Source organism: Macrobrachium nipponense, chromosome 5 (assembly GCF_015104395.2).
Source record: "Macrobrachium nipponense isolate FS-2020 chromosome 5, ASM1510439v2, whole genome shotgun sequence".
In the NCBI taxonomy this organism is placed as follows: domain Eukaryota; kingdom Metazoa; phylum Arthropoda; class Malacostraca; order Decapoda; family Palaemonidae; genus Macrobrachium; species Macrobrachium nipponense.
Genome location: NC_061107.1, coordinates 114,267,621 through 114,284,234, shown reverse-complemented (window position 1 = coordinate 114,284,234; position 16,614 = coordinate 114,267,621). Strand labels below are relative to the sequence as shown.

General features: G+C 34.9%; 1 protein-coding gene across 2 annotated transcripts in view; it reads left to right on the top strand.

Annotated features, from left to right (window-relative positions):
• LOC135215606 (uncharacterized) overlaps nucleotides 1–7,501 on the top strand; it is a 55,346-nt gene extending 47,845 nt beyond the window's left edge. For both annotated transcript variants that reach the window (XM_064250500.1, XM_064250499.1), the window contains exons 5-7: nucleotides 321–441; nucleotides 611–3,772; nucleotides 3,919–7,501. In XM_064250500.1, coding sequence (XP_064106570.1) covers nucleotides 321–441; nucleotides 611–3,772; nucleotides 3,919–4,098 — 3,463 coding nt within the window. In that variant the 3' untranslated portion in view covers nucleotides 4,099–7,501. The remainder of the gene's footprint in view (nucleotides 1–320; nucleotides 442–610; nucleotides 3,773–3,918) is intronic.
• The last annotated feature ends 9,113 nt before the right edge of the window (nucleotides 7,502–16,614 follow it).

The following is a 16,614-nucleotide window of genomic DNA, read 5'->3' as shown; positions in this document are numbered from 1 at the left end:
TATTAATGGAAAGTGATATGTCAGTGCTGGAGAACCACTTGGGAAGAATAAAAAGAGCTGTTATCACTCAAGCAGATACAAGACAAAGTGAGCTTGAATGATTACTGTGCCTGTTAGCCTAAATGGCACAGATATAGTATTGTACTATCTTTGTTTTGGTAGACTAAAGACTAGTGAACCTTGGATATCAGTAGTGGTAAAACCTGGATGGTATATTTCATAGTAAATGAATTAGATAAATATAAAACTTACTTTTTTTTTCCTTGACTGGTCAAATAGTTATTGTTCTGCTTTTGTCCATTTTTACTCTTCATTTTCAGTGAGTGGCCAGTTTCTCCAGCTGTAAAGCTTCTAAATGTGTTGGGATGTGATACACAACTGACAGGTCTCAGACGTGAGTGGGCTAAGAAGCGAGCTATTCAGATAAAAGTATATGCAGAGGTTAGAATTTCATGCCCTTAATTGTTGTGTACTAGTGTGAATTTTGTGTCTGGAAGTAAGGACAACTGAATTATGTTATCAACAAATTTTTTCAGTTTCAATAGTTTTCATTTTCTTTACCTGACATCAGAATGAGATTTCCAATTATTTTTAATTATTTGTCTTTCAGATTCTTAATATAGGAAATCCTGCTGTTGAAACATGGCAAGAAGTTGAGCATCTTTCTTCAAATGACCCTTCAACTCTTCTTTTAATGCTCATTCAAAAAAAGCAATTTAAACTTGGTGTCCAGTGGGCCGAACATCATAATGTTGATTCTAAGTTAAGACAATTAGTTGACCAAAGTTATTTGATGTCTATCCTAGATATGACTTCCCCTGATTATGGAGTAGCTTCAAGTGCTCTTGAATCTTTAAGCTTTAAGGACCTAACCATTGTTACTGAAGCACTTTTAGTAAAGTTGTCAAGTATCCCAACTCGTCGCTTCTTGCTAGAGTTTTTACTAAAAACTTCATATCCAAAGGACCCATCCTCAATACTATGTGAAAGTTATGGTACATACATGGGATCTTTAGAACTTGAACAACCACCTACAAAAGAAAACTCCAAAACATGTGAGTCACAAACAATCAGTGAACACTTGGATATGGATCCACTGAGGCAAGAACTAATGGGTCTGATACTTGTTGAAGAAGTTGCTCCTGTTACAGATGATAGATATCAGTTAAGTCATTTGGCATCACATCCTCACTTTATTATTGAGCAGTGGCTCATGAATATCAAACTTGAGGCTGTAGAAAAAGCTGTGAAAGTGTTGGGAAAACATATGGACATGATAGGTTCAAGGTTCTCTAAAAATGTTGATGATGAAAATTTAGGAATTTCATGGTCTTATGAAGATGCAAATTCAAAGAAAACAGAACCAGGATCTTTAAGTTGGAATACATTTAATTGGCTTATTGAAGCTTATGCTGCTAAATCTCTTGATACTACTGGTGTGCAGTTTACCCTCAAACCAAAGCAAAGAGTAGATAAAATGCCCAAAAAATTTGTAATGCCCCCTCAGCCCCCAGACAGGAAAGATTGGGTGCCAGACAACGAAGTTAGTGAATGTCTTGTTTGTAATGTTGCAGTTTTTTCAATGTTTTGTCGGCGTCATCACTGCCGTCGCTGTGGTAGAGTGGTTTGTGGTTCCTGCTCAAAGTCTCGAATGGTAGTTCAAGGCTATGGTGATTTGCTAGTAAGAGTTTGTCAGGAATGTTTCCAGCAAACAAAAGATATTAACTTGATGGAGTATGATCAGATACGTCCCCTTGGGGAAGGGAATTATGATAGCCAGTCTGAAATATCAGATGTTTTAAGTACAAGAGGGAGTTCATCTTGGTCCAGTGATGCAGAAGGAGGCTGGTATCTCACAACAGATATGCTACACAATAATTTAGTACGCCAGGAGTTTGGTTATGACTATGCTCCTTCACTCAGTTTATGTCTTGCTATATTGGCTCACCATCAAGATGACAGGAAAGCAGCTATATGCATCATTAAGTTATGCCATCATTTGTTTTCTCTAATAGTATCTGCAGTTATTTGTACAAGTCCAGAAGTCGATCATAATTTTGTTTTGTCGATGATTCAAACCCTTCTTACGTCGTCCAAAGTTCGCTTTGGGAATGTTAATGAACATCAAGGTATTGCAGTCTGTGAATATTACTCTCAATGGGTAGATTTGCTCTCTCTCTTATTGAGAGCTAGTTGTGGTGATGTCATCCCACAACGGGCTCTCCAGAATATGCTAGAAATTGGAACTCTGCATCAAAAACTGTTACAGAAGGAAGAGAACTGTAAAAGAAAATTTGAAAAATGTCTGCAACAGGAATTTGTGTATATGCGGCATATTAGAGATTCTCTGGTGAAAAAACAACTATGGGAACTATCCCTGAATGTTTCAACAAAGGCTGGTCTAGAAGTAACAGGTGTATGGGGTGCATGGGCAATGGCATCACTCAAAGCAGGTGATTTCCCAGGTGCTAGGGAGAGATTTGCTAGAGTTTTGGAGAGACCTTTAGATAAAAACAGACCCTGTAAGTCTTCACTTCTACCTGAAATTATCAAGTTTTTGGAGAGTAGCCCATTTATTGTTAATGAAAAGGTTTTAGACCATGCTGAAAGGACTCGTATCTTGCTTAGTGAACAAACAAGGTTCCCTCCTTCACAAGCTCTTGTGGTACTTCATACACTTCAAAACTTGCAAAGTATTTCAGTGGGTAGTTTGAGAACTAAATCCGGTGTTGTTCAGTCTATGCCTAGTGCAAAGTCAAAGAAAAATAAAAGCACTTACAAAATGGACACCTTGTTTCAGAATGAGTGCAAGTATTATCTTCGATTGTATGGTGATCATAGCATGACTATTCAGTTTTTCATGCGACATCGTCAGTTACAAGAATGTGCTGAATACCTATTAGCCAATGAAGTGCGAGAAGATATTTTTATCTCTGAGGTCTTACTGCCATGCTTGAGATTAGGTAAACTTGAACAACTTTTGAAAATTTTTAGGACTGAGGACCCTCAGCAGACAAAGTGGTACAAGTACATGTTGAGAGGGTGTCGCTCGCTTGAACACAACAAGTGGTGGAACTGTCTTTTAATGGTCCAAGAAGCTTTAGGAGATAGACTTAGAGCAGTTATGACATTACTCAAGATGTATAACCATGAAATTGGCAATTATTATCAGTTGTCAAATAGAGTTCACATTTTAACTTCAGCTCAGCATCACCTTCAGACTTACCTTAACACACAAATTCTACATGGATCTTTTGCTAAGAGTAAGATCATTCTTAATATGTCCGGATGGCAAGTTAACCAGTATATTAATATGCTAGCATTGCAGGCTGATGCTACAAAGTTTTTAGCAGGTTATGAAGCAAATTCTGATATAATAGGAAAACTCTTGCAAAATTTAGTTCGGATGAAACTGATTGAAGAACGATCACTTCCAACATTACTTGGAGATGAAAATGAACGCTTGGCAGTTGGAGCTTTGATAGTATCAGGAGCTCAAGTCGTTGAAGAAAGCCTTGGCTTAGCTTATAGGATTGTTGAAAGTATGGGGGTCCCAGCTGAAAAACTACTTTCTGTTGGTTGTGAGTTGCTTGTGGAGATGGCGATGTGTGAGAATATTGGCTCCCTTGTAAAAGGTATGGGAGATTTTGGAATCCTAACACCAAGTCAGGTAGATTCTGCATTAGAACCAGCATTATTGAAGATGTCTACAAGTGCAAATAATGTTAACTTGGATGTCATTGTGAAACTTTTTTCATCTGAAAATGCTAAGGTAAGGATTAGAGATCATAACTTTTTGTTCATAATTTCATGTTATTGTTCTTGTATAGTGCTGAAATTATTTTATATGCTCTTTGCAGAACTGGAATGATTATCTGAATTAGTTTGTTAAGGTATTATTTTATCTTTTTCTTGCAGATTGAGGCATACATAAAGTGTGGCAGGTTGAAATCGGCCTATCTAGTAGCAGTTCATCGTGGCAAGTATGAGGATGTTATTCTTGTGCAGCAGGCAGCTAAGCAAAGTGGTCAAGCTCATGTTGCCACAATGTGTACGAAATGGCTTGCTAATCACAAAAGTTTTGTTGGTGCTCGTTAGTTGTGAGTTGTTGAAGTAATACTGATTATTACTAAAATTCTCAGGGATTTAAGAATGAAAATTATTGAGTTTTCTGTCTGTAAAATGTTACATATGTACAAGTTTGGATCTTAAGTTGTTGAATTATGGTAGTATGTAAGACTTTATGTATTGTTTTAATATTTATTGGAGCTGGAAATAAAAAAAATCATAGATAATTTAATCTAGCCTCTCCCCACCCCCACACGTTTCTTCAGTTTGCAATATTATTACTCTGGTATGATTTTATTTCAAAAATTTTCTCTTCATGTTATTAGAACCATCAAGTCATTTAGTTTTAAAGAAAGGTTTGGGTCTAACATAGTTATAAGGATCTAGTCAAGCCTTAAATGTGTTAATTATACGTATTCCTTATTTCCTATGCTTTTTGCCTATGTGAACACACATGGAATTTAAAGGTAGGTTGACTTCGGTTTAAATTGTACTAATTGGTTAGGGTGGTTTTGATAGTTTGTCCAGATATTTGGTAAAATTTATATTCTTTTCGCTTTTTTTAAGGAAAATGTGGTTTCCCAAAGGGTAAATTTTTAGAATGCCAGACTCAGTCCTTTTATATTTATATTATATGCTAAATTTTATGTAATACATAGACTGACTAAGCAGACTGTGAAGGTGTGCATTGATTCAGGAAAACATCTAATAAGAAATTCATCCAATGCCATAATGTGACTTAGAAAAAATTTTGAAATCTGAATTTGAAAAAAAAAATTTTTAAGTGGTTATTGCATATCAGATTTTTTATTGCCTATTTTTCTTGTTTTTATTGTTGCTTAATCTTTGGTAAGTTATTTAAGTTTTAAATGGTATTTTCTAAAACTCTCTGTGGCAAAAAATAATATTTCCTGTGAAAAACTTACATAGTAGTTTTTAAGTTTTAAGGTTATGCTCTGAGAATTAAATACTAGAGTTCTGTACTTTATAATTCATGTGTATATACAGGCAGTCCCCGGGTTACAATGGGGGTTCTGTTCTCGAGACAGATTGTAAGCCGGAACATCGTCAAAAATCCTAAGAAAACCTTACTTTTAATGCTTTGGGTGCATTAAAAACTATGTAAAAAGCATTCTTATTGCATTTTTCATAAAAAAACCTTCAACTATTGATTATTTTGCATTTTTGGTGTAATATATCTTCTGCCAGATCAGCGTTGTAGACGCCGTAACCCTGGGAACATGCGTCATAACCCTGGAAATAATTTCTTGAGGAATATGATTGAAAAGCCCCTTGACCTCGGAACGTCGTAAGCCGAACCCGTCATAACCCGGGGACTGCCTGTAGAGAAAAGCATGTACGTACATCTAGATTTTCATACAAGATTTTGAATGATGATTTTTCAAGGATCTTGGTACATCATATAAGAGCAAAAGGAGTACATAGACTAGTGTTCACTGATTTTTTTTACTCAGTATTTTAGATAATTGGGGAACACTTGTCATTTTCCTTCCATAAAACTGTCTTCAAGGTTTGCCTTTGACATTGTTGTGGAGATTAGAGAAGACATGAGAATATAATATGTATGTGCTTCTGCTAAATTTTTAAGTTTAGTAATTTTTTTTTTAGGTAGAAACAGGTTTAACAATACTTATCAGCCATCAGCTTTGCTTTACCAAAAATTACTTTTCAGTCACAAGTGATATCTTTGTTATACATGGCTTTTGACATCAGAAGTATAAAACTTGTTGTATAGCAAGGCAAAAAGGCAGGTTATGTATTTTAGCTGATATGCCCAAAAACTTTAGTGGTTATTGAAAATGAGTTACTTAAACTATACCTTATGCTCTGGGGACAACTTGATAACTGAACTACTTTTTAATTATGACCACTGTTACTACTAAATTTAAAACAAACACTGATCGAAGTATTCAGCATCAGGGTTAATATAAAGGATAATGTAATGCAATTGTATGGTCAACAATTAGCTTCTGACATTTATATAAACTTGCAAAAAATATCTAGCTTACCTAGCATATCCAGTTAGTCATTAAATACCATAAAATACAAAGACACAAGCATTGTAGCTTACTGAGTAAATCCAGTTAGTCAGTAAATCCCATAAAATATAAAGACACAAGCATTGCACACCACTGCATCACCAAATGTAGTCTAGTAAACATATTTGTCATGTATTATGTAAAATGTCGAAGTTAGGATGGTTGTCATATTAAATTAAATGATTCTTATTACCCCCAGCACTACACTACACAGAATGGACAGGGTACTGTATACTGAACACATTAGGTCATTTAGAATAAAAAGGATAATTATGTATAGGTACACTGCTGCATGTATATATGGTCAGTCCCCAGTCTAGGCTACTTGACATCATACCCTGACCTAATGGGTATTCACCTGCCACATATGTGCGTATTGGATCACTGTGTATCAGAGTGGATAAGCAAACAATATATTGTTGAGCTTTAGTGTCATATATAAAGATTTGCAATGGGCTTGATTAGTCATTTATCAGTGTGTTGTTATAAAATCAAGAGGGATGACATGGTACTTGCTGAATCAGTGTGGATGCAAAGCAAAGAAACTGTGAGGTTCAGTTGTAATTGTATGTCCTCTGTTTTGATCTTGATAGTGATGCTGTACATTAATGATATGAGGAAGTTTGTCAAGTTTGTTGCACAGTATTGTACTAGTGAATTATGAACAATGATGATATGATACTTAGATATGCAATAAGTTTAAGCATAGCTTTTCTTTATACAGGTATCATATTCAAACACTTGTGGTTGAGGTACCAGTCTAGATCACTACTACTACATTTACTATGGCTCCATTGATCATTACAGCTCATGGTGTGCTCACAGCTTATGCTGTGTAGCACACTCTCCCTCTTGCTTCATCTCAATATTTTCTTTAATTCAAAGCTATGTGTGACCCTTCTGTCTCCAAAAACTTCTGTCTTAGGCACTTTCTTCCAAAAGTGCCTGATGCACTGAGTTACTTCATTAATGAAAGCTACGATTCATATACCTAGACTAATACAAATTAGTACTTAAAATTTGGTATTTCGCATTAGGGTAGAACACACTTCAGAGTAGTTGAGTTGTGCACAAGAGATCTACTATTGCTTTTTTCCGGATATTCAGCTGACATTCATTTTTAAGAGGGGTTATTCAATGTCTTTTTTGACTTGTATGGGTATAAATTAAATTTGAATGCCCTATTCAGTATCACCACTTTGTAACTGAACAACAAGTGTACTCAAGGATCCCTCTCAAGAAGCAACAATAAAAGCTGTTTTTGATGTGCAGAAATGGGCCATCTCTCTAGACCAAGGGTCAGCAACCCATGGCCCGCAGAGATTTCTGTCTGGCCTGCCAACTTATCACCTGGTCACTAATTATCTAACAGTTGTTACCTAGTTTAAGGACCTAAGTGATCCTTATGGTACATCTGATATCATGACCCTCTTCCAAGACACAGCATAGCTATCTGGCCTGCTCTCTCCAAAAGGTTGCTGACCCCTGCTCTAGAACATAAAGCTAGCAGGATAACATGCAAGCTTTGTAAACGTGAGCTTTGTTTTATTATGAAGATTCTGTTGAACCAAACTCTTTGACATGGGATACAAAACAGTTGCAATACCAGTTTGGGTGTACATGTCTTCATCCAAACAATAGTGTGAGGACCCCACTTTATCAGTCTGTGATACCAGTCTATCCTAAGGATCTGTCAAATGAAGCAGCATTGGAAACTTTTGTCTCTTGAGTGCTAGGCATAAGTGGGCCATCATTCTATACCATAAAGCTAGCAGGATAGCATAAAAGCATTATAAACACTGAACTTTGTTTTATATTGAATAATATTCTGATAAACTAAGCTCTTCGACCAACTCGGGTTTGAGAAGAGAGTAGAACCAGGATTGTATTTAAATGCAGCAGCTACAAAAACAAGGAGCTAGAAATCACATGAATCATCCTTTGTAAATAGAGTAACAATATGAAATTTGAATGAAGTACAACACCTAGCAGGAGATATGGTACCTCACACCTCTCTCTTAGCCAATAACTCCCTGCTGTCCTCACTGACAAAGGCTACTGCATTCTGGAACTTTGCTATCCTGAACCTTGTAAACTTAAAATTCTTGTTATATTCTCCCCTGCATTTAAGTGATGGCAGCCATGCTTTAAGGTGATACAAATTCCCTTCCAAGCTGCAGCCTAACAGAAGGTTGGCATCCGAAGCCAATACCTATTAGGATTTTCCATAGACTATTCCTCACATTTATCCAAGTCAAACACCATCATTCAACACCACCACCACTGCATCCTGAAGTGTCCTTTTGTAATGCCTGTCTGCTACTATTGCTCTTATAAGCCAAGGTGCACCCCTAGGTGGAATGCAACAATCCCAAGTAAGGAAAGCAGTCCTGCTTACCAAAAAATAAAGGCAAAGAATAAACTGTACAAAAGAGTTAGAATGAATAACAAAGAGACAAAAATAAGATAAAACCAATATTTTAAGTATATTATTGGGAAGATTATTCCAAAATTTGGTCACAGCTGGAATATTATAGATACAACTAAGTGATGTTGATGTGTTATCATGCTGCTGGTATAGTTAAGTGTACAGCATGCATACTACTACTTTACTGTTCATTCTTTTACTACTACTGTATAATCTATCAGATATTGATAGAGAATACAATTTTTCAGAGATGTAGCATTAGTGTTCAGAGACTAGGGATTTATCACTATCCATATACTATAGTGAAAAGACATTTATAGGTAAATCATTACACAACTATTAAGCTTTATTTTTTATGGAATCTACATTCCAGTTTGTATGCATATATTGTATAATAGTATTATCTAACTCATAAGGTTGACTGATCTGAAGTAACTTAATTTGTATTGTAGCCTGGCCATGAACCAGGTAATAGCCATTTTACTTATTAAAATTATTAGCTGATCATTGTAAATATGTAATTTTATGTAAACTGATTGTTGACTATTTTGTAGTCCATGTGCATTATTGCTGTTGTGCTGTGAAAGGTACTATATTCTTATTTTAAAACTTATGATACTTTAAATGTTATCTAGTCTATAACAGTGGTAATGTTATTCTTACAAAATTTTCTGGGCCAATGTTTTAAATTTTAAAATTTATATTGAAGCGCCTTCTTGTTGCTTACTGTCAAAATTATCTAATAATTGCTTCTGTATTTGTACTTTACATTGTGTTTTCCTTGAGAATTATAAGTATAGTGTGTCCATGCTAGAGACAGATCTCATATTTTACTTGGGTATGACCAAACCAATGGTGCTTAATACCCTAAAACAGGGGTGGCCAGACTTTTGGACTCCAAGATCTAAAGACTGAAAATCGTTTATGATTTACCATACTATATAAGTACAATTGCCTCACACACACACATTATATATATATATATATATATATATATATATATATATATATATATATATATATATATATATATATATAATATATATACATATACATACATATATATATATATATATATATATATTATATACATACATACATTATATATATATATATATATATATATATATATATATATATATATATATCTATATATATATATATATATATATATATATATATATATATATATATATGCTTGTGTTTTTGTTTGTTTATATAGGATTGTGGGGAATGGCAATCAACCAAACAAGTGACTGTTTGGCCACATCTACCCTAAAAGAAGACTTTAGTTGTGCTTAATTTTCCTACATACAGAAGAGAGACAAGCAAAGTTATCAGAGATGCTTTCTCAAAAAGTGCTTATCATCACAATGGAAACTCACTATGTTGGAAAATTTTTCTCTTCATTCAAGGTTTGCCTCGCATAGTGAGTAGAACTCATTAACAACCTTATCGCTTTATTCCTTATTATTAAAGCTGGAATAGTGATTTGAATTATGGCAATGGTAAGAAATTAAAGTATTAATACACCTCTAGCAGTCAAGAATTGTCAGGAGTTAGTGATGAAAAGCAGTACATACTACTGTTTATTTATTTTTTGGGGTAGGTGTTATGTAATTATTAACACTATCCTATTATTAGTATTTAATAATATATATGTAATAATTTTTTATCATGCTTAGGTTACTTGGCAATAAGGATACCTATTTTTTTTATATCTATTTTTTACAGAGTGGCTAGTCCTGTAATAATTGAGAATGTTAACTGAAGTGTTCTTGTTACATTATTTTATTATAATTAATTAACAGTAATTTCAAACTACATATTGCCTTACTGTAATTAGCAGTGTTAAATAATATTTGTTTAGTTTGTTACAGTTGTACTGAAATTCTATATTTACAAGTTGTTTTCTATAGAGATAATATATGTTTGCAATATTTTAAAGATATGCTATTCATTATTTTGAGAAAAGTATTGGAGAGGAAGGACATTAGGGCACTAACATCTTAGATTGTTTTTATTATTCATACTGTTCACACACACATGAAACAAGCCTCCAGATTATCTAAAGTCTCTAGGCTTGTCAGCAGAGTTGGAGGCAATAATGGCAAAAGGTGCTTTTAGAAGTTGCAATGACTTGTCTCCAAGGTTGTATGATCTGTCCTTCCTGGCAGAGAAGGTAACTGGTAGCTGGAGAAAAGCCATCCACCTCGAGTGGAATGAGTTTGTCTTATAGACTGGTTTTAGGATGTCTTATTGACTGGTTTTAGGATGGAAACAGCATTTCCTGTGTAAGATTCCATCAGAGAGGGCAACTTCATGCTTTGATAGGCCCATAGTACAAATACTTTTAAGTAACTGTTCATCAGACCTCTTGGAAGTATATCTGCTTTGTCTGCAGTGGGATGACATTCTACCAGTTCAAAGCCCTGTGCTTTGGTCTGAAAACAACCCTTCAGGTGTTCATCCAGCTGTTCACCTTGGTTTCTGCTTGGATCCACTCAGAAAGTATATGCTTGCTGCATTACTTGAATGTTAATTGTTTCTGTAGTCTTCCAAGGCACAGTTGGTTTAAAACAGAGATCAACTCTTTTCTATTTGTCACAAACTTGGGATTAAAGTAAACTGGGAGAAGTCAAATCTCAATTTTTACTTCAGGCAAAGTACCTGGGGATGCTCAAAAGAAATGGCAGCAGTGATAGCCTCTCCTTCTGACCTGTGAGCTTATTTAGGGAGTTATTAATGTAGTTAGCAGTTCCTGTCTCAACAGGAACAGCCAAACTTGATCACCTGTCATTGTTGGAGAAACTTGCTTCTGTAGCAACTGAAGCAGCACGGGTTAGCAGTAACCTTGCTTGGTCGCTGAACCAACCCCTGAGACAATCTGGATGCCTATGCCTGTCCATTGTTCAGCCTGATTCATCACATGATCCAACAGGGTCTTGATCACCCCGTGGTGTCTCAGGATGCCCCATTGGACACTTTGATGGCCACATGTCAAATGGTTCTCAGATCTGCTGACCCTATTAGTCATGGCACTGAGAAAGATAACTACTTGGCCCACTCTTTTTTTGTCAGACACAAACATAGAGGTACCACCAGCAAGTTCATTGCCTTCAGTTTCATGTGTGGGAGATGTTGGGTATCTCCAGCATTCCTCTTTGAAAATGTACCAAAGGAAGTGGGCCATCTTGTGAGACTGGTGTAGCAGAAGGGTTCTCCTTCAGTCAGAACATCTGTTCAACAGATTGCAGACTTCCTCATTAACCTTTGCTGAAACAAGCTGCCCTACTCTCTGTGAGAAAAGGCTACATATTACTTTGCCCAGAACCAGGTAATCAGACTGAATGTGTTGTATCTCTGTCAGTTGAGTTAGCTATACTCATGAGAAAATTTTGAGGAGTCTTGTTCTCTTCAGAAGCTTCTTGCTCCCAAGTGAGATTTGACTCTTGTTCTCTGCAGCCTAACCAGGTCCCATATGAGCCACTGGGAGAATCCTTGGACCAAGAACTTACATTTAAGCTGTCTTCTTACCAGCTGTAGCCTCAGCTAAGTGTATTTGGAAGTTACATTGTTTATCCCATCTAGTCAGGCACTTGAAGGACACATGGAGATCATCAAAATATTGAAGAGCCTCTTTCGACAACATAAGGTCTTAGGCATTTGTTTAAATGACTGGATTTTTTTATGGTTGAAAATTTCTCAAATCGTATATCTTAAGACAAAAAGGATGGAAATCCTAATATCAGACAATTTTAGAATGGTATGAAACCACAATAATGAAGAAGGAACAAGCCTTATATCCTGTACAGTAGAGCTCTGAAGATCCTCTAATGGTCACGGGAAAGGAACATAACTTATCTCCACTTTCTTGCATGGTTGAAGGGGTGTTATGACAATGCCCAGCAGAAAATTTCAGTCAATACTTTCATAGTGGTCATTACATCTCAAAGTACAGGCAACTTGGTTGTCAGTCTAATGTTCTCCAGTATCATACCTCAAAACAGACATCCTGGTTCATTACTCATTTCTGGGAAAATGTAGTGTGTCTTTTGTTCACACTCTTGTTACCTATGATCAGTAGTCTTACTATGTACAGGTCTCAAAGTATGATAGTAGTACTGTGTTAATATCAGTAGGAATGCTCCATAGATCATCTATTGAGGCTTGCCAGACACTTCTGAGATTCTGCTATACTTAATAGGAGATAATCAGTTACCTCAATCAGGCTAACAGACAAAGTAACATATCTTCTCTTAGCTCCTGACAATTCCATTTGTTCATATGCAGAACAAATCTTGGGTCTTAACAATAGGATATTTCCAAGCGCCAGCTGGTAACCAGTTAAAACAATCAGAGATTGTAAAGCAAGGGATCTGTGAGATCTGGCAGCACCTGCACATATAAGGTGAAAGCTAGTCAGAGATCGTCCATTCAACCTTGTGATGCACCAGTCTTTTCCTAACTGCCTTGGGGAGTCGACGCTTACGCTTTGCTTGCCTTCCAAGCTGGTTTTTTCTGACCGTGTTCTGTTTTTTCAGTCTGTTTAGTGTGTGTGTATTTGTTGGTATGGGTTTTGTTTTCTATGAAAAATACAAATTGATTGAAAAATTTGTCATTTTGCTCTTGGTGTCAACAGTCACCACTTACATGAAGTGTCATGATAATCAAAGGATATAACCTGGCTTCCTTACATTTTCAAGATATGTTCATTAGCCTAGACAGATGATTACCTCACTTTTTTTTGTTTTAAATGATTTTATCTTATGACAATGTATTTCTAGCTTTTGCATCTGACTATAAGATCAGTGATCTGCTTACACCACGGTTGGTCATTTACTTAACACTTACTTGCAAGTACTGTCACCAAATCTCCAAGGACAAGGATGATATCATTATAGGCCTTATAGGCTTAAAAAGAACCTACAGAAGTAACTGAGGAGGAATTTTGAAACATATTTGTCTTATAACAGTTAAGTAAGTCATTGCCAATAATAAAGGCTTGATGGCTAATAACAGTCATTCATTTACTTATAATGACTACCATTGATTCATGGTTATATCAGCGTACAATTCACAGCTGATAATTCGTAGAGGGCAGAGCTGGTTTAAGGCTCATATGATTCATGAGAATACCTTCAAGAATATATCTTCCTTATTCCCAAAGAAAATTATCTTAAGGGCTTATAATATGGTTAAAGATCTTGACCACATTTTGTTAAGATTAGTGTTCATAGGATTTTTTCCTTATGTCAGTTCATACCTAACATCATAGTTGGTTGTTGATGTCATCCTGTCACCTCTTATATAAAGTGTCACTCTTAAATTCATGGCTACATTGCTACATTTAAATTTTGGCCATTGTCATTAAATAGGGAATTAGCCAACTTTACCTTTCTGTTCTTGATCCCATTGACCATGCCTCATTATGGTCTTAGTACTTAAGTGAAATCACCAGCTCAGATGAGCACTCCAATATTAACAGGCAACTGTTGGAGGTGCTGTAAGTCTTTTAAAGCTTTATTTACATGTTACCAATATTATAAGTCACCAATCGGATAAAGTGATGTGAAGTGGCAATATCATTACAAACCTCCTAAGTAGTGATTCAACTTATAAGGCATGTTAGTACATTTATTCAACTTACAAGGTATGTTAGGAAATTTGATAATAAAAATAAAAATACATATTGTGACTTTCATATTCTATAAATACAGTGCAGACCTCTTAAATAGAATGCTTTGAGCCAGGCAATATGTACGATATGATTGCTTAAGTTTGTAAAGCCATTGAATGAGGAAGACTAAGAAGGTAATACATAAAGATACCGTACTGATGTAAGTACTAACCCGAGAGAGCAGCTCCATCTTTTAATTATAAAGTAATGTATTTCTAAAGTAAGAACTTCGTCATCCAGATTATTTTCTTTAAACATTAAACAATCATCTTGAGTAAAATATGAGATGTGTGTGTACTGAGCGTTAAAATTATTGTACTTTTTGTACATTTGGTGAGATGGAGCTAGAGATAATAAGAAAATGCCTAGACTGATTTTGACAATTTTTTTATTATTTTACACAATAACCTTGAGTAAAATAAGAGATTGGTATTTACTGAGGTTCAGAATAACTGTATATTTTGTATATTTGGCAGGATGGAATTGGAGGTAATAAGGAAATGCCTTGTGTGATATGGATATTTGTTATATGCATTGTCAAGAACTGAAGTTCTTTCTTGCATAGAAGCTATTATTAGTTTTCTGTGAATCCTGCAAACACTGTATAAAGTTACGTAATTTACTTCTGTATATGAGAAAAGTTTTAATGTATAAAGTTTTCATATGTACTGTTCTCGACATGGTTGGTAATGCAACCTAAAAATAGCTGGAAATGGATGTTATAATTTACACTCATGCATAAAAAAATTACAATAAGAAAATAGTAAATTAATTTCACTTGATTAGAGTGCATTATAACTCATATGAGTGTTTTTTTGTAATTCAGATTTCTACATACATATACAATGAGAAATTAAAATAAAAAATGTTTATGAGTAGCTACATCAAAGGATAAATATGCACTATTTTTGCATAAAATATATCTGCAATCTCACACTAACCTATATAGATAGTCTTAACATTGCCAAAGTGATTTGTTTATATTATTGTTAGATCTTATGATACCACCTGTACATGTTTTATACAGCATGGTATACTTTCTGTGATTATGCTGGAGGTGATTTAAGTGTTTACAGTTTGTAATAATTTTGATGCTTTATATATTTTTTACTTTAAACATTACCAGACCAATTATTATATTATATAAAGTCCAATAATTTAACACATGTAGATTTTCTTTTCATAGTTTGTTGATAGTACGGGCAAAAAGAAATTGTGGTTATTTATATGGTAATTTCTAGTTGTTTCATCACAAACATTTTACATATAGCTTATGTCATTTGTTGCCAAAATCCTATACTATAGAGCATGCTACACTTCATTCTGCTGTGGAAGAAAAAATCAGTTGGATCCAATTGGATGGTACATGCACAGAGGGTTCCTCAGGTTTCCAGTGTTTAACTAAATCCATATTTATGTTTCTTACAACTGGTCAGCAGCTCCCAAAGATTTCCAAGTCATGGAAGTCCTTTTTTTTTTTTTAACCATGTGTCGTCACCATATTTCATTTTTTTAAATCTTTTTGTTTATTATTTTTCTTGTGCTATGTGATATATAAGTAATTTTCTGTAAACATCAACTTAGATTGTAATAATACCAAGATATGTAATTTTCTCCAGTACTTCAAAGGTAGTTTCAGAAATTTTCTATTAGTACTTATCATTCTAAATTCATTCATCAGTGCGAGTTCTTTTCCTCAAGTTTCCAGAAATTGTTGTAATAGTTTTTTAATAGTTTAGCAACACTTGGGTTTCATTGTATTTGCGCCTTAACTAGCAGCAAGCAATTAGTTAGTTAATGCTCTTTTTTCAGTTTCAGGTTAATAACCATTGTCCCCTACAACTAATTTTGGTCCACTTTTATTTTATATATCTGAGATTACTGAGTCAAAGTTATGGGTTGACTGCTTAGTGTTATGGAACTATTATGAAGTGTTTAAGAAAAGTCCTTGTGCGCAGTCACTTTTCTTGGCGAGCTTTGTTTCATTACAACTCATTAGTGTAATTTTATATCTGCACAAACCCCCCGACAGGTTAATTAAGTAGAAAAGGGTCCTTCAAGTTCCCTTTTACAAAATCACCTCACCTTTTGTGAATGTTAGCTGAGCAACAGCTAGTACGTCTCCATAGACTACTCTTCACTCTCTCTTGCGATCACTTTTAGCATACGTATATCCAGCCTTATAATTACGTATTTTTCTACTGTGCGCTGAAAGGTTAACTTTCTTGTGTTTGTTCAGTTTTTCTTCATTTGCTTTTATTGGCTGGTAGCATTCTTTGCTGACAAAAGGTGTTTTGTAAAGTACTCAGAATTTTTTAGCTCTTACATTATTTTCATGGTGATTCAGTATTATAATCATTGGCAACCAGCTAGACCTC